Source organism: Panthera onca, chromosome F1 (assembly GCF_046562875.1).
Source record: "Panthera onca isolate mPanOnc1 chromosome F1, mPanOnc1 haplotype 2, whole genome shotgun sequence".
NCBI classification, from domain to species: Eukaryota; Metazoa; Chordata; class Mammalia; order Carnivora; family Felidae; genus Panthera; species Panthera onca.
In genome coordinates this window covers 18,784,201-18,802,591 of record NC_138355.1, presented here as the reverse complement: position 1 = coordinate 18,802,591, position 18,391 = coordinate 18,784,201, and the positions used below count along the sequence as shown (strand labels likewise).

Here is an 18,391-nt window from a genome sequence, read left to right as displayed (position 1 = left end):
TCAGTTAGTAAATCCTACTTTCCAACATGGTGGCCCATTGAGTACTTAATAATATGTCCAATACTGAGAAGATAATGCTGCCTTTATCCTCAAGGAGCTTAGACTCCCAATTATGGAAATTGACGTGAATATAGTTTAAAAATTGGTAACGATCATCAACAAACCACTAAAATTACCAAAGTATTCAACCACAGTTGTCCTTGGAAGAGCAAGGAGCTGTGAGAATACACACAAAGAAGACTTAACCTCGCTTGGCTGGGCGGCAGAGGCTTTCCTGAGGAAGTTGCGCTGAAGGTAAGACTTTACGGATGGACAGAATGGCAGGTAATGCTGGAGACAAGAGAGTCCTAGTCAGAGAAAACAGGATGTGTGGATTTTTTCTTTCGAAAGAAGAATCTGTGCCCCTGAGACAAAGTGGTGGAGGCAAAAGTAGAGGGAGTGAACGGCCTGAGAGGAGGCACAGCTGGGTCACAGAGGCCTGCAGACAATGCTGTAGTATTTGGGTTTTATTCTGGAAGGAAATCCAAGGAAAGGTTGCACGCAGGGGAATGAAGGGATTTGATTTGTGCCTCTTTACTCACATTTATTGGAGAGCTTCTGTGTTGGTGCTTCTCGGACTTCACGTGCACACGCATTACCTGGTGCTCGTGTTAAAGCGCAGTTACTGTTTCAGCAGGTCTGGAGTGGGGCTTGGGATTATCTAATGTGCTCCCGGGTGATGCCGGTCCTGTTTGGCCAAGGACCACAGTTGTGAGTAGCAAGGTTCTATGTCACAGGCAATTTTAGAAGCAGAAAGACCCGGTTTCTGCAGTCAGACTTGGGGAGTGAATGAGTCGTAAGACATAATTAGCATGACCCGGGGACTGTTTCAAGGAAAATGCCTAGAGCTGGAGAAGCAAGGTGCTTCAGGAAAGTTTTTACATCTGAAGAGTTGATTTGTAAAGGTAGGAAAGGGTTTCTAAGGTGAGCAAAGTGGGGCGCAGACGCTGCATCCCGGGAGCGTGTACACACCCCCATGCATATGAATGTGGCCTTGCAATGGGAGACAGCTAGGAAAGTTAGTTTGAGGCCAGGCCTTGAAAAGCTTTGCATACAATTCTGAGCCATTTGGATTTTATCTTTTAGCAAGTAAAAATTAGTAAAGATTTTAAGCCAGACTGTGATGTGATCGCTGTGATTTCATGTGGCAGAGAACCCAGTGAATCGGTTGCCGTCAGTAGAGTTAACAAGAACTAGTAAGGGCCAGCCAGCACCAGGATGGGGAATGAAGAGGAGGGAGGAACTTCGCAGACAGTGTTTAATTGAGCCATAACTTGACAACACATGGTACAAGCATGACTGGCATTCTTAAATGCCCAAACAGGTGCCCCCAAAGTCAGTTGCTTCCCCTGCTTCCCCTGACCAAGCACTAGGTCTAGGTCTATTCCTATAACACCAGCTTAAAAGGGGGTGGGGGGGGGGGATTACCTTTGCAATATCAAAGCTCTTCAAAATAGTTTCAAGGAAAACCTACAGTCATCTCAATTTATCATCACCTTATCCTCTCAAATCTAAAACATTCAGGCTATTATGACCTAAAAGGTGCCCTCTGATTTTCTTTCGGCCCCAAGCCTGCCCTCCTCGTCATCTAACTGATTGGGCTTTTCGTTACCCTGACAAGCTAGGGAGACTGCTGAACTCTGGGACAGACCTAGGCCGTGATGCAGGTGGCCTCTCCAGAGTGGGCCGGCCTGTTGGCTCTAACTGAACCGCTCGGGCTTTCCCTTCAGCACCATTCCCTGGTTAGCTGAACTTCGGTAGGGACACAAGATGCTATTCCGTTCCATGTGGGAACAGCCTGTACCCAACCAGCATCTGTTGCTTTTTAGCACTAGCCATCAGGAAAGGGTCTGAAACCCACTGTGTGTGTCCTGATGGAATAAAAGCTACCAAGCCACATTCATCCCTAGACCCTCATTTCCACCTCACCCCTCAAATGGATTTGGATAGATTTGCTAAAGCAGCCCTTGGCAGAGGTGGGTGAGAGACGTCGGTCACATGATTGACCTGTACTTACCAAAAAACACCCTTGGCCTTAGCTTTACTGTCAGTTTCTTCCTGCTGCTTCTGGGTTTGTCCAACCCACCCCCTTTCTCCAGAGAACTTTCCCCCATACCTCTTCCTCTGCTCTCTTGCCTTTTCCTCTTCTCTATTTTTCTTTCCCCACCTACAACTTCCGGAACTGAAGTAAGACAATGAACTTTAACTCCATGTGACTCTCTCCCAGTATTTCTGAGTTCACACAAGGTGTCAGTGCTGCTGGATAATTAAGCATTTTTAATAACCTTTACATTTAAAGTATTTTTCTGTCAAGTAGGCAAAACTACTCTGAACCTGGGTTTCTTCAAACTCAAATATTTATTTGAGTACCTGGTACATTGAAGACCCAGTGGCATGTGCACTGGGCATGTTCAATAAATATTTGTTGCTTTGATTTGGTGTCCCTGAAACTAAAGCTGAACTTTCTAACAGTTGTGAGAACTTGAGCAAATTCCAATGAGATGCTTTGAGAATCTTACCTAAAAACTGCCAAATGATAATGCAGGATTATTTTGATGAACTTTATTTCACCCTTAGTTAAAATAGCATACTAGAAACTAGAAACCCGGGGGAGTTGGGGATAGCTCTTTTTCCAAAAATGGAAAGATGTTTTGCCAAATTTCCATGGAAGAGTTCAGCTGTGAGTTACTCAGTAACTGACGGCAGGAGCTCAGTTCTACTGTTTGTTCTCCACCAAGGTCTTACTCTTGGAGCCAAAGGGAAGAGTAAAACAGGGCAGGGACATGAGAGAATGAACAGCGAGGATCAGCTACCTGCTTAGGAGCTGCTTCTGAGCCTAGAGGCAAGGCTAGGGAAAGGGGAATTTGTTCATTTTGTTACTGAACTTGAAGGCAGCATTCACATTTTTTTAAGTGTATTATTTTGAGAGAGAGAATGCGCACAAGTGGGGCAGGAGCAGAGAGAGGGAGATAGGATCCAAAGCAGGCTCCATGCTGTCAGTGCAGAGCCTGGTGCGAGGCTCAAACTCCTGAACCATGAACCATGAGATCACAACCTGAGCCGAAGTCTGACACTTAACCGACTGAGCCACCCAGGTGCCCCTGAACTGTAAGGGAGTGTTTAAAAAAAGAGAGGGTGACTGAATGCTATATTCTTTCCTCTCTGTGGCCCCTAACACAGCAAAGCACAGAGAGGCCCTGGTTACCACTTGGAAAATGAAGTCTGCCTCCAATTGCAGAAATGGTTAGAAGTCACCAGGAAAATTTTGATTTAAACATATTTGTATATATCTAAATATAAACAATTGTTAAAACATGACAGAATATTGACGATTCTGTGGGTGGGAGGGGGAAACCCAGATTTGTTTGCCCAACTTTTTTTCCCTTTCCTCATCAAACCAGTCTGAGATGAACTAAGAGGAAAGGGGTTTCGGGGTCATGAAAGTCTAGACGGTAAAAAGGCAAGGGGTGCTGTATGAGACCCAGCGACTACGCTGATGTTAAAGACACCCAAGACCAATTGAAAATCTCGTTTGGGGGGGCGCCTGACTTCGGCTCAGGTCACGATCTCACGGCCTGTGGGTTCGAGCCCTGCATTTGGGCTCTGTGCTGACAGCTCAGAGCCTGGAGCCTGCTTCGGATTTTGTGTGTGTGTGTCTCTCTCTCTGCCTCTCCCCAGCTTGTGCTCACTTTCTCTTGATAATAAATTTTTAAAAATTGTGTTTTAATTATTGAAAAAAAGAAAATCTTGTTTGGAATGTGCATCAGAGACAAATGCTTTCTAATAAAATATGTGTAACCAAGAAAGAAGGTGGAAGTCCTTGGGTTCATTCCTGGTCCTGGATTTGGAGGGAATCATAGACAAACTTTATAGAGAATATCCACAGGAGGAGAACCAGGTGGTGACATATAACCCCTGCCCCAAGAACAACAATCGTACGCTGAGTTTTAATTTGGAGAGACAGACATTTTCTTCATATGTACCTTATAGGAGCACAAAACCCATGACACAGGCACACAAAGGGTCTGAATCTCAACTTTGCTAGCTTTGTAATTTGGGTCAAGTTCTTAACCCTTGTGAATAGCAGTTTTCTTATCTGTTAACTGGGCATAATATCTTCCTGGTATAGCTGACAAATGAATTATATAAGCTAATGCCTGTAAAGCACTTAGCATAGATCCTGGTGTATAGTGTTTTAAAGTGGCACCCATTCTGATAGTCATATTCAAAGATTTAAAGGATTTTACCTAAGCTAATGCAAAGTAATGGTTACATTATAGACCATGGAATAGTATACAGCCATTAGAAATTTTTTACCAGGCCGGGTGCACCTAAACACCTCTGTTCCACCTGTAGACACTGAACTGGGCGTCTCTCACTCTCCTTTTCTCCTTTGTTAGGAGCCCAGAGCTCATCCAGCTTCTAGATCCTCTCTGGTGCTGCCACCACCTTCATCGTGGCCTGGTTCTCCCCTCTCCCCAAGTCTCCATGGAATAAACACTGACACCCTTATTGCTCACAAAGTCCAGACTTGTATGAATAAGTGATACACGGGCATGTTAAAACGTAGAACGCTAGGGGCACTTGGGTGGCTCAGTTAAGCATTTGGCTCTTGATTTCGGCTCAGGTCACGATCTCATGGTTCATTGGTTCGAGCCCAGCGTCAGTCTCTGTGCTGACAGTGCAGAGCCTGCTTGGGATTCTCTCTCTCTCCCCCTGTCTCCCTCAAAATAAATAAATTTTAAAAAGAGAAAGTAGAATATGAGTAAGGAGGTACATATTGACAAGTCTTGCTTCCTCCCCTGACTATCCACCCCTCACCCATATCATCTGCACTTTGTGATACAAAAGTAGCATACTAAACACTGACCTGCAGCTTGTTTTCTTTCCCACGTAATTATCCTGGAGATCTTCCATATCGGTTCAGAAAAAGGATCTTTATCCTTTTTGACAGTGGCATAATCTTCCAGTGGGGATATACCTTGGTTTATTTAACTAGTCCCCTATAGGTGGAAGTTGTTTCTCATCTTTTGCTATTGTTACCCATCGGTTACAGTTAGTAATCTCACTGACACCCATGCAGATGTATCTGTAGGATACATGGTATTTTTGACATGTATTGTCAAATTTCCCTTCAAAGTTACAGGATTCTGAAAAAAAACCACCCAAAGTTACAGCATTCTGCACTCACTCCCCTTAGCAATGGGTACAAGGACCTATGTCCTCACACCCCAGCAGAAGAATGTGCCAGCTTAGTCTCTTTTAATTCTAATCATTTTCAGTGATAATCCTTTTCAGGGAATCAGATGAGAAATAACTGGGAAAGTACAGTGTTTAAAAAGTCTTGCAAAAGAATCGTGAGGGATAGTAAAATTAGCAGGTGAAAGTTTGATGAAAAACAATATTTATACACTCTCAAGTTATCTGCCCACAAGATACTTATTTAACAGAAAAGGGAGGGAAGCCTGGGTGCCTCCATTGGTTAAAGCGTCCGACTTCGGCTCAGGTCACGATCTCACGGTTCGTGACTTTGAGACCCACGTTGGTCTCTGTGCTGACACTCTGGAGCCTGGAGCTGCTAAGAATTCTGTGTCTCCCTCGCTCTCTGCCCCTCCCCCCGCCCATGCTCTGTCTTTCTCAAAAATATACATTAAAAATAATAATAATAAAATTAAAAATGTAAAATTGCAGTTTTATTGACAGAGAAAGAAAGTTGGCAGACACCATTGTAACCAAGTGATCAAAGTTAACATCACACCTGAAATGGAACAAATTGACATCATGTGTCTCCTGATATGATGCAGCGAGAAGGACACAATATCACTCTGTAGTATGCCTGCCCCCTAAAAGAGTATAACTCGAATCTAATCCTGAGGAAACCTCAGACAATACACAAATTGAGAGACATCCTTCAAAAATATTTGGCTTGTACTCTTAAAAAAATGACAAAAGAGAGCAACTTTTCCAAACTAGAAGACACTAGAAACATGACACCCTTTCAGCTAGATCCACCATCTTACAGTAATTTGCCAAAATGACCAACACAAAGGGGAAGAGTAGAGTCACCCACTATATGTTCTGTAGGAAACGAACATGGGGTTCTGGGAAACACTGGGTTGTTCCTTTGGCCACATATAGGCAACTCTACAAGAAAGATGATATTGTAGCCATCAAGGGGATAGGCACTGTGCTAAAAGGAATGCCTCATGAATGTTAACATGGCAAACCTGGAAAAGTCCACAATGTTACCCAGTGTGCTGTTGGCATTGTTGTAGACAAGTTAAGGGCAAGACTCTTGCCAAGAAAATTGATGTGTGTATTGAACATATTAAGCATTCTAAGTGCCGAGATTGCTCCCTGAAGCGTGAAGGAAAATCATTAGAAAAAGAAAGAAGCCAGACAAGAGAGAAAGGTACTTGGGTTTAACTGAAGCACCAGCCTGCTCCACCCAGAGCACACTGGGAGAACCAAAGGAGTCTGAGCTGATGGAACCAATCCTCTGTGAACTCATGGCAGGATAGATGTAGAAAAAATAGAAGACCTCTGGGCTGTAAAAAAGAGAGACATGACAACTAAATGCGATGTGTGATCCTAGAAAAGGAGAACAAAATGGAGGTGGGAGGCACTAAATCAATGTCTCCCAAAGCGTGGGGACTTCCAGGGCTCCTTCGTGTATATGTGAAGTCTAACTTTTAATATATAATTAAAAATTTTTTAAATGCTTTGTTTTATTTTTGGGAGAGAGAGCATAAGCAGGAGAGTGGCAGAGAGAGAGGGAAATAGAGGATCCGAAGCAGCTCCAGGCTCTGCTCTGACAGCAGCGAGCCCAACGTGGGGCTCAAACTCACAAACCACAAGATCATGGCCCAAGCCGAAGTCAGACGTTCAACCGACTGAGCCATCCAGGTGCCCCTTAATATATAATTTTTAATAATATTTAGGTGTTATTTAGCAAGATTACAAGGGGATCCTGAGGGCAAAAGTTGAGTAGGACAATTGGCAAGCTTAAAATATGGCTTATAGATTTGAATATAATACTACATCATCGTCAGCTTTTCTGCCTTTGATCACTGTACTGTGGTCTGGTAAGTAAATCCTTGTTTTTAGAAACTTCACACTATTTAGGGATAAAGGGACATTAGATCTGCAACTTACTCCCAACTAGCACAGAAAAATAATAATATGTATTACATATATAATATATGAATTCCTATGAGTATACCACCCTCAAAGAATCTTTAATCACACAAAAGGAGGCATGCTTATCCTGTGAGTACTGTTGCAGCAATCCTTATGGTACTGTTTTTGGCCATTTAGGAAGAGGAAAATAAAAATACACCTGCCCTTTATCCCCCTTAGTCTAAATTCATTTAATCTCCCCAATAACTAAAATAAGTAAAAATAACAATATATACAAAGAAATAGGATTTGGTTTCTTTGCTTTTAAAGAAGTATTTCAGGGGTGCCTGGCTGGCTCGGTTGGTAGGACATGTGACTCTTGATCTCGGGGTGCAAGTTCAAGCCCCATGCTGGATGTAGATTACTTTAAAATAAAATCTTTAAAAAAAAAATAAAGAAATATTTCAGCAGTAGCTTGTGTGTTTTTTTACCTGCCTCATACTTTGTCTCCTGATCCCCCAGTGGGATCAATTACTCCCTTGTGAGTCCTCGTCTGCGTCACGGACATGTTGGCTCTTAGAATCCTGAAGGCAGTACTTGTTTCAGAACACGCTCCCCTCTGACTAGATATTATGGACTCTTTCTCCTGAAAGAGAGCTGTGAAAGAGAGCATATTACACTGAGCAGGTGGAAAGCTAGAAGTTTCTGGACATTCGATTTGACTAGTTATATTCACCTATTTTCTGTCTCCTTGTTTCGATAACCAGGGGGAAAAGAAATTCCTGAAAACAAACTTCTCCTCAGGCATTTTCTGACCAAGTTTGAATTTGTGAACATTCCTCCTTTTCCTTTTCTGCGAAGATAAAGAAGAGAGTGAAGGAGTATGGGTAAGAAAGGTGGGCCTTGCCTTCCCTCGACCTGACTGAACTTTAAAACTTCTCTACTAATTAAACAACACGGGCCTGTACACTTTGCTTAACCCTGGAAGCTGGTCATCAGCCTTTGACCTCAGTTTTCCCCTCGTCACCAGTTCCCTCCCCCACCCGAGCTTCTGGAACCTCAGTCAGATTTAGAGGAAAGAACCAGTTTTCAGAGGGATTGCCTCAGAACACACTATCTCCACTCGCCCGGCCCCGTGGAAGATTAGCAACCATGTTTTCCAATGAGATAGGAACTGTAGCTGCTGGAAAAAGGTAAGAGAGGCGAGTTTTCTCTTTCGCATGCCTTCATTGGGTTTTCTGACTTTTGAAGGGTGGCCTCGACACCTTTGAGAAAACCAGGCCCTCTCCCTGGGTAGTTACAAAAAAAGATGTGTTTGGAAGACGTCATGCCAAGTGCCCTCCCTCCCACTCCCTCTTGGGGTAAGCCACACCTTGGGCTCTTAGCTCAAGAAACCGGGCATGTCTTCCCTGTGTCACAGCTGTGGCAGCGCCAGCCCTCACGGCAGCCGGGAGACGCTCCGGGGGAAATTCCCAGGCCCACCAGACAGCTGAAAAGAGGGCAAATTTAACCTATTTAACCTGTGAGGACCTCCTAACTCCTTTTTTCCTTCTCCTCCAGCTTGGTTGCCTCCCCCCCTCCCCCCCCCACTCCAAGATCTCAGTGACCTTTGGCTGAAGGATAGCAGCTCTGTCCCCTTGCCTCACGGCGAGGTCCCCTCCTCCCTCGATATCACACACATTCCCTTCCTGACCCGGGTTGTTCTGGGGGGCTGGAAGTGAGGCCGGGGCACACCGTATTGGTGATTCTTTCCCCCACGAACAAAGCTCCCAGATCCCCCTCAGCCTCCACTTGTATTTCCAAACGTGGCTGAGGGACCAAACAGGAAACAAAAGGCGAGCAAGACAGGGAGATGCATGGCAAGGGTCTCTGTCTCTGCTTCTTCACCCCGCCTCCTAAATCACCCTGAGCGGCTCCCATCTTCTCTCCCACTCCGTGCCTCGATTCTTAAAGGGCCGCAGAGTTTGCCTCGTCTCACGCAAGAAGCCAAGTCCCCCTCGGCGGTCCCCAGCTTCCGCAGCCCAACACTTGCCAGCAGGCCACCTCAGAGAGTCCTCTCAGCACTGTGTGCGTGTCTTTTTCTGTCGGGGGAAGGCTCAGTACCCACACGGACTCCCAAGTCAACCAGAGGAAGCCCCTGGTCTTTCTACAAAAATATTACAAGAGTTTATGCCTTGGTTTGCTTAACCGAGTGTTCCAATTTTCCTAGTTTGCCAGTCTCGTGATCTCACTTTTTTTGTTTTTAAGTTAAGATTAATTTCATTTGCTTTTAGTGAACCCCTGTTGGCAACTATGAAAATTTCCAGGCAGAGAAATGATGAGGGCCTGAACTAAGGCAGTGAGAGAGCCAGGGAACAGAATTAATGGAATCCAGGGTCTGACTAAAGAGGGTTTTCGAGGGAGGAATCCAGAGAGCCCGCCAGCTTTCTGGGTTGGATGTCAGCATGCACGAGGGGCCCATTTGTTGCTTTGGAGGATGTAGAAGGAGAAGCAGGTGGGCGGGTGAGAGTTGCAAGTGCAGTTTGGTCGTTTTTCACTAAGGAATCTTCGGGCCGTCCGGGAGGAATTGTCCAGCAACCGATCGGTCTGGAGCTCCTTGGGAGGTTAGGGCTGGAGCTAGAGGCCTGGGGAGGCTCCAGCACACAGATGGTGCTTTGCCCTGTTCATTCCCTCTCACCCCGTTGTATGACTGAAATCTCTGCTGCATCAGTCAAGATCCTTCCGATCTCTCAACATCCAGGTGACATTCAAGCCATTTCTGAGGCCTTTCCTAAACAGCTTCTGCCAATGGCTCCTCCCACCGCCCTAAGTTTTCACTGGACACTGAAGTCCCCTGCCTGTCACATGTGCGTGCCCCATCTCACCAACGGAAGCTTTGCATTCTTTATTTCTCCCAGCCTTGGGCACACGGTACTTTATAACCATCAGTCGCTTCAATAGTTGATTTTAATTTCAGCATGACTATGTCCAGGCGAGTAGAACTATCCTCTTGCAAGGAGTCCAGGACCGGGCTTGTCCTGGCCCCTTGTACTTTGCAAAGGTTTGGGCCCTCCTCCTGCCAGGTGGGCTGGAATCCCATGCTTCACTGGGGCAAGTCTGTGATGGGCAGTGGGGATAGTTTTCCCAGCCTAGCTTAACTCAGCTTTCTGTCTCCCTATAGGAGGATATGTCTTCTCTCCTTGCTCATTGGCCTCTGGGGCTGCGTGACCTGTCACTGGAGCCCCGTGGAGGACATCTGCACAGCCAAGCCTCGGGACATTCCTGTGAATCCCATGTGCATCTACCGTTCCCCAGAGAAGAAGGCAATGGAGGATGAGGGCTCAGAGCAGAAGATCCCCGAGGCCACCAACCGGCGGGTTTGGGAACTGTCCCAGGCCAATTCCCGCTTCGCCACTGCCTTCTATCAGCACCTGGCCGACTCCAAGAATGACAATGACAACATCTTCCTATCGCCCCTGAGTATCTCCACAGCTTTTGCTATGACCAAGCTGGGTGCCTGTGACAATACCCTCAAGCAGCTGATGGAGGTACAATCCGAAGTCTTTCTGCCTCATTACCGGACACGCAAGAAAACACGTATTGGTCTGGAGCCCGTTAGAGACTCTCTTTGTGTCTTTACCCTTCCTCCTCCCTCCCCTTTTTTCTCCTTTTATCCACATACTCATTTAGAAAACAGGGGCCGTTCCAGGCGCTGTGCTCGAAGGAGCTCACAACTGAGGTGGCTGTAGATAGGGGGCTAACCAGTGTTGTGTTCACCACCATGTTAGCCAGGCTTTTCCACCGTTTTCTTTTGGCTTCTACAGGTTTTTAAGTTTGATACCATCTCCGAGAAAACATCTGATCAGGTGCACTTTTTCTTCGCCAAACTGAACTGCCGACTCTATCGAAAAGCCAACAAATCCTCTGAGCTAGTATCAGCCAACCGCCTTTTTGGAGACAAATCCCTTACCTTCAACGAGACCTATCAGGACATCAGTGAGGTGGTATATGGGGCCAAGCTCCAGCCCCTGGACTTCAAGGTGAGTTGCAGACGTCATCCCTGACCTCAGAGTTCTTTCTCTCCACTCAGCTTGAGAGGACAGGGAGGCAGGATCCAGGATCCAAACTAACACAGCTCTGCTAGTTGAAGGCAGGCTGGGGGGTGGGGAACGACTGAAAGTCAGAACCTCTGGAATATATTTTCTTGCTTGAAACCTGAGGAATCAGTGGTATCTATGGCTTAGATTGCAGTAGTTGCTCTGAGAAAGTGGTATAAATAATAAATTCTTCATTTTGTCCACCAGGACCAAAAAGTATTCTGGAGATGCCAGTTCTACAAGGCTCCTTATTTAATTTTTGAAAGTTACCATGGTCAAATAAAATTGGTGTATGGTGCGTGCTGTATTCTCCTCTTGGAGATTCATGAAGTGCCTATTAGGTCTTCTGAGAAGTCCTGCAACAAAGAAATCTATTGGTTCTATTCAATCAGCATCTCTCAATTTTTTTTTTTTTTTTTTGGACCACATGGGCATCCTCTTTGCCCCTCATCCCTGCATGACTCATTAGTTTCCCACAGAGCATATCAGAGAAAATAACATTTTGTTTTCTTTTTCCCACACTATTTTCTTCTTTTCTGTTCCTTTATTCCTGTTTCTCTTTCTTTCTCTTTCTTCTGTTAATATTTACTAACCATGTGGAAGATTCCTGGCATTACACTAGACATGTGAGTCTCCCCAACCTGAGTTAGAGTGATCGCTTGGCCAAACGGTGGGAAAGGGCAGAGGGCTGATGAATAAAATAAACTGCTGTGTGGGGAAGTGGAGAAGCCCACTGAAACACGGGTGAGTAGGTTTGTTTCCTATCCTCCTCAGGAAAATCCAGAGCAGTCCAGAATGACCATCAACAAATGGGTATCCAATAAGACCGAAGGGCGTATCACTGATGTCGTTCCCCCAGAAGCCATCGACGAGCTCACTGTACTGGTGCTGGTCAACACCATTTACTTCAAGGTACTCAAAGTGGCCCTGAACAGACAGGCCCAAAGAACTTGCTCTTGTTCTCCAGCTCACTTTCTTTCACACCACGGGGCAGTAGGTAGATCTTCTCTGAGAAATGGTCGGCGCGTGGCCTGGGAAGAAATACAGATTTACCGACAGTCTAGAACCACGTCTAAGGCCGTGGCCGCTGGTCTGAAGTCTGGGAGTGCCTGGTAGTGTCTCTGGACCCAAGGAAGCCATGCACACACTCACAAACTTAGCTGGTCCAGCTGCAAAGCATGCATGGTGATGAACTCTCATATCCATGTGACCATTTTTTTGCTATCCATTTAACTCCATTTTGAAATCTGGAACAACATGACAGACTCTATTGACAGTCCTCAGGGCTGAGATTTTCTCCATCATCTGGAGCACCTTCCAGAGTGACTCAAAGTTCCCCTTGCCTGAAGCTTCAGAACCTCTAGGCTCACCTCAAACTTTGCAGAGTCCCTGTGATTTGATAGTGCAGATGCTTTTATCTTTCTCAGAGAACCAAGAGTTCTGAAGACTGTTTCGACTTCATATATTTAGGAAGGGGAATGAGGGAATAAATAGATCACTGGTACTTGGGAGGGCCACAAGTTTCAGACAGGCGGATTTGCGGCACATTTGCCCATCCTGGGCTGTGCTCCACGTGCATTCTTACCCCCGCACAGGGCCCAGAAGGTTAGTCGGTCACTGCTGTTGCCAACTACTTTGTCTCTTGGGGCCTCCCTCTCCCCAAGAGTGGAGTAGGTTGTATTTACACAATGTGTACTGCCTTCTACAGTTTACAGAACACTTTGCTATTTATTAGCCCTCTTTATTCTCACAAGATCATAAATGAGACCTTGGGCCTCTCAGATTACTTAGTTTAAATCCTGGCTCTTCCATTTCTGCTGTGTGAACTCAGTTGAGTTACCTGAGACCATCCTATGCCTTGACTACTGCGTCTATAAAATGGTAATAATGATACACCTACCTCACAGGGTTACTGAGGGGACTGAATAAGCGAATGCATGTAAAACACTGGCACACAGTAAGCATCCTGCAGATATGAGCAATCGCCAGCTCTTAACTTTACAAATGAGGACCCACCACTCAGAGTTAAATGACATGTCCCCAAATCAATGAGCCAGAAAATGACAAAGAATAATCACAGCTCAGAAATTTCAGAGGAGTGTCTTGAATCCCAGGGACCCTCCCTCTTTGAGTAGGAAGTTAGCCAGGACTCACCCTCTGCCTGGCAGTGTTCCTGAATGCTATCCCCCACCCCACCCCCAAACCCACCAGGTTATTATCTGCGTTTGGCCTTTATTTATCAGGGGTGGAGTCTAGCATTTTGGAGGATGGCCTTTGAGAAAGAGGCTGCTGGGAGGCAGAAAGCAAAAGGCAATAAGATTTAAACTCAAAAAGATGCTTGTGGAGAGGCCAGTAAGTTGTTCTTGGTTTTAGTTTTTATTTTTCTAGTTATAAAAGCAAAGGAAGAGCCACTGCAGAAAATCTGGGAAATACAGAAAAGTTTACAGAAAAAAACACTCATAATTCCATCATTCCGACATAGTCATTGTTAACCTTTTCATGCATATCCCTCTAATCTTTTTTCCTAATAATTCTGCTAACATATTTGCAGGAGAAAATAATGTGACAATTTCCCATGTCAATATTCTCCTACGGATGTCTTTGGTCTTCCTGCTTTGTGACTCTCTCCCGCCTCGTGTCTCCTCCCAGGGCCTGTGGAAGTCGAAGTTCAGCCCCGAGAACACAAGGAAGGAACTGTTCTACAAGGCTGATGGGGAGTCGTGTTCGGCGTCCATGATGTACCAGGAAGGCAAGTTCCACTACCGGCGAGTGGCAGAAGGCACCCAGGTGCTCGAGCTGCCCTTCAAGGGCGATGACATCACCATGGTGCTCATCCTGCCCAAGCCCGAGAAGAGCCTGGCCAAGGTGGAGCAGGAGCTCACCCCGGAGGTGCTGCAGGAATGGCTGGATGAGACAGCGGAGACCCTGCTGGTGGTCCACATGCCCCGCTTCCGCATCGAGGACAGCTTCAGCGTGAAGGAGCAGCTGCAAGACATGGGCCTCGTGGACCTGTTCAACCCTGAGAAGTCCAAGCTCCCAGGTGAGCCTAGGAAGGACGTTCCTCTTCCCTCTGCTCCCCTCCCCCAAGGCAGTCTGGGCCAAGGTGAAAAAACTGGGGAAAGAGCAGAAAAGAGCAATGGGTGAGGACACCTGGACTCTCATCCCAGTTCCACTGCTAACTCAGGGAGCCCCCTTCCTTCCCAAGGTCTGCTTCCTCTTCTGTAGACCGGGGAGTTTGCACTTGGCTCTCCATGGGCCCAGCTGACACAGGAATCCTTTGAGTCTGTAACTGATACGGGGGATTGGCCAGGTGGTAAAGAACTTGAAAAGACATCGGAATTCAAAGCAAAGATCCGATTCAGAGCTGGAGACATCTTGGGCCCAGCAAATAGGCATTAAGAGCCCTTCACCTGATATTCCAAAGGGCTCATGAGTTTTCCTTGAGGTCACTTGGACAACAGATGTGGCCAGACTTCTCTAGCTGTGAGACTTCAGTAACAGTGTTCTGTTGTTTTGGTTCCTCCAATCCACCATTCTTTAAAAATATGGTTTAAAATATCTTTTTAGAAAAGAGGTTAACAATGTCAGGTAATTGGGTTTGCCTTTAAGGGGCTGTCTTTAAATGAGGTCTAACCAGGGGCACCTGGCTGGCTCAGTCTGAAAAGCATGTAACTCTTGATCTTGGGGTTGTGTGAGCCCATGTTGGGTACAGAAATTACTTAAGTAAAACCTGGAAAAAATTTCAAACTACATCTGACCAACTTGCCTCTTGAAAACATTGCCAGAGTGGAAAGAAAGACATTCCTACTAGGTGGAGCGAGTTTTTCTTCAAGAACAGAGTCCCCTGCTACCTTCCGAAAGCTGAAGCATAAGATTAAATTCACAGGAGTCGGGCTGAACAAGCCCAAAGTACTTTTTATTATTCTTAATATGTATTTATTTGTTTAGGGAGTATCATTAGGTGATGGTTCAGGATTTCTATTAAAAAAAAAAAAGCAAACCAAAGGACCTCTTATTCAAACTGAATTTCTTTCTGTGTGTTGAAACCAACCTTCCCCGTTTTTGTAGAACATTCTCTGGTCTTCCTTCTAGGTATTGTTGCAGAAGGCCGGAGTGACCTCTACGTCTCAGATGCATTCCATAAGGCCTTTCTTGAGGTGAGTATACCTCCCTTTGCTCTCTCTTCTTATGCTGTTTCTTTATTCCCATGCTGCTTTATTTTTTAGTACATTGATAAGTCGTGCAATTTGTAACTTTGGAGTTCTTACACCACTTGGCCTTCTGGTCTGACAGCAGATGCACGAACAGCAGAACACGACTGTAGAAAGAGGCATGTTTCCAGGGTCCTTCAAACCCCAAATCTGTAGCCCCCCTATCCATGAGGCCTCCAGAATACAGCCTTCCCCTGAAGCCCTCGTCTTCCAATTGTTCCACACTCCCTCCTGCTACTTCTGAAGCAGGAACACACACATTTAGGGGAGGGTGACACAGGAAGAGAAGCCAACAGAGGCTACTGAGTTCAGAGGAGGAGAACCAGGAGAGTCTGGGCTCGTGGAAACCCAGGGAGGAGCCTCAAGAAAACAGAAAGTTATCTAGTAACAAGATTGAAGAGTGACGACAGGTTACCATTCCCCGAGGAATTTAGACAGAACAGTGGGGGCACATGCCTAATCGTAATCGGTGAAGAGCAAACGGAGGGTAATGAGGAGCTGATGAGTATGGGCCATATCCTAGAGTGTGTTCCAGAAAACTAGAGTTTTAGACTACCTGGCAAAACACGAAGTTAGGTGGTCAAATAAATGCATATCCTCTTCTTGGGAAATTAACAACGCACGCTGGCATTTTGGCATCTAAGGAGTTCCATGGTGAAAAAAATGGTTCAGTATTGCTTAACCTACCAGAAGGGAGGTGGGTGGGGGAATGGGTGAAACAGGTGATGGGGATTAAGGAGGACACTTGTCATGAGGAGCACCAGGTGATGTGTGGAATTGTTGAATCACTATATTGTATGCTTGAAACTAATATAACACTGTGTGTTAACTAGCTGGAATTGGAATAAAAACTTAAAAAAATATACTGCTGAACCTAGTGTTTCCCCAAGTCAGGTGCCCATGGAACTCTTTACTAGAGGAATAGCTATGTAAAGCCTTTAGAAATTCTGGTTCTCAAATACTGAACTATGGATCAACAGCATTAGTTAGGTGGGGAGCTTGACTCTTGGAGAATCTAGGATAGGGCCCGAGAATCAGCATATTTACAAAGGTCCTCAAGAGATTTTAATCCACAACTAAGTTTGGGAATCACTGTCCTTTGTGGGAACCAGGCTAAGAGGCAAATGAGATGGCCAATTAGAGAAGGTCACAGGATTGAGGAAATCGCAAAGAAAGAAGGGTATAGTCAAAGAGAAAGGTTTCAGAGCCTGATACTAGTAAATACAGTTGCAGAGTCCAAGCTCAGTGGGAAAGTATAGTTAGACGGAAAATGGAGAGATCAAAGAACAGAAGGAAGTCAGATTAATTGTATTAAGAGGAAATGCAATAGCTTGAAAAACAGAAGGTTAAGTCTGAGAGGATAGTGTCATTACTGTGATTTCACAGGTAATTCTGAGAGATGGCGAGTTTAAGGTGTGGCCATGGGGCCGGTTTGCTTAACTAGAGTGAAGGCAATGCTCATTGAGGCTGAGGGATGAAAAGTGGGAAGTTAGGGTGTTGAACGGGCCTCCTACCAAGGGATTTTAACTGCGTCAAATGCTAGCAGGAGTTAGGGTGGACAGAAAGGCTATGAGCTACGTGTCAAAATCTGCAATGTGGGGACATAATCTATGGGACAATAGATGTCCGTGACCTACAGGACAATAGCAAGAGCCGAGGGCTATATCTTAAATGTATTGAGATCAGAAGTGGGGATTTTACGTGAGTACCGGACTCATGGTTTTGGAAGCACAAATGACAGTACGGACCCCCTCTTCCATATGCATTATGAAGGGAAGAGCACTTAGGAAGACCGCAAGGGAAGCTATCCTCAGTATTTTAACTATGATTGAAAATCCTCTTCTAAGGACCCTAAAGAGAAGAGGTCGAGTCAGACACCCTTGAGGGCTTGGAGTTACCAGTAGGAAGAAGCAGAGGTCTGCGTTCATTTTATCCTCCATAGCCCACTAAACAACGGTACCAGGTTCCTCTGTAGCTCTTGGAACGAAGTTGCTTTCCTTGAAAACCTTGGGAAGCCAATATATAGGACCCCAACCGATTGGAGATCTCCTGGGAAGCCATTAGAAACCAGTCTGTGATTTGAGTAAGAAGATCCTGGCGTTGCAAAAGCTCCAGTCTGCTCATAAATCTAGTCCTAGAATGATCATGAAATAGCACAGGAAGATGGAAGGAAGTAGAGAAGAAGAGTGACAGGGAGACACTATCTTCCACCAGCTCCACAAAGCTCAGGGATCTGACGTGCTTTCATTAAGAGGCAGGGACAGAGTTTTAGTGAGATCCTGGGTCAACAAGCAGAATTTTCTGAAAGTATCTCTCTGGTAATTCTGCTTATTAGCAAGTCAGAATACCAGTGTGTCAGACTGTTACTCCAAAAAACATCCCTCTCATCAGCCAGAAATGGGCCAACCTTACGGGCATCCACATTCCTGGTCCAGGAGTTCTCTGAGTGGAACCCTTGCCCGTAGCATACAGCTCAAGGCTTGGAGGAACACAAGTGCTTATTACATCAATGTTCATTGGATGAAAGAATGAGTAAAAGTAGGGTTCTGGTGGGAATGCAACCTGACCCGAGTGTACTTTTCACTGGAAAACAAATAGCATTTTGAGGAACTGATGTGTCTGTGGATGACTGACCTGCCTGTGATGAACTGTAGCTAATGGAGAGGTTTTGTTTCCTACGTGGCCTGCAGGTAAATGAGGAAGGCAGCGAAGCAGCGGCAAGTACTGTCATTGGGATCGCAGGCCGTTCGCTGAACCCCAACAGGGTGACCTTCAAGGCCAACAGGCCCTTCCTGGTTCTTATAAGGGAAGTTGCTCTGAACACCATTATCTTCATGGGCAGAGTAGCCAACCCTTGTGTTAACTAAAGTGATCTTACTTTTTGCACCTCTTCCTGTTTTGGTTTGTGATAGAAGCAAAAAATAAATACAACTCCTCCCGATTATG

General features: G+C 45.6%; 1 protein-coding gene across 1 annotated transcript; it reads left to right on the top strand.

Moving 5' to 3' along the window:
- Positions 1–8,203: 8,203 nt before the first annotated feature.
- On the top strand, positions 8,204–18,386 carry SERPINC1 (serpin family C member 1). The gene is made up of 7 exons (XM_060643562.3): positions 8,204–8,351; positions 10,319–10,685; positions 10,962–11,177; positions 12,009–12,146; positions 13,884–14,274; positions 15,327–15,391; positions 18,136–18,386. Exons 1-7 carry the CDS (start codon positions 8,311–8,313, stop codon positions 18,310–18,312), a joined length of 1,395 nt encoding a protein of 464 aa, XP_060499545.2. The 5' UTR covers positions 8,204–8,310; the 3' UTR covers positions 18,313–18,386.
- The last annotated feature ends 5 nt before the right edge of the window (positions 18,387–18,391 follow it).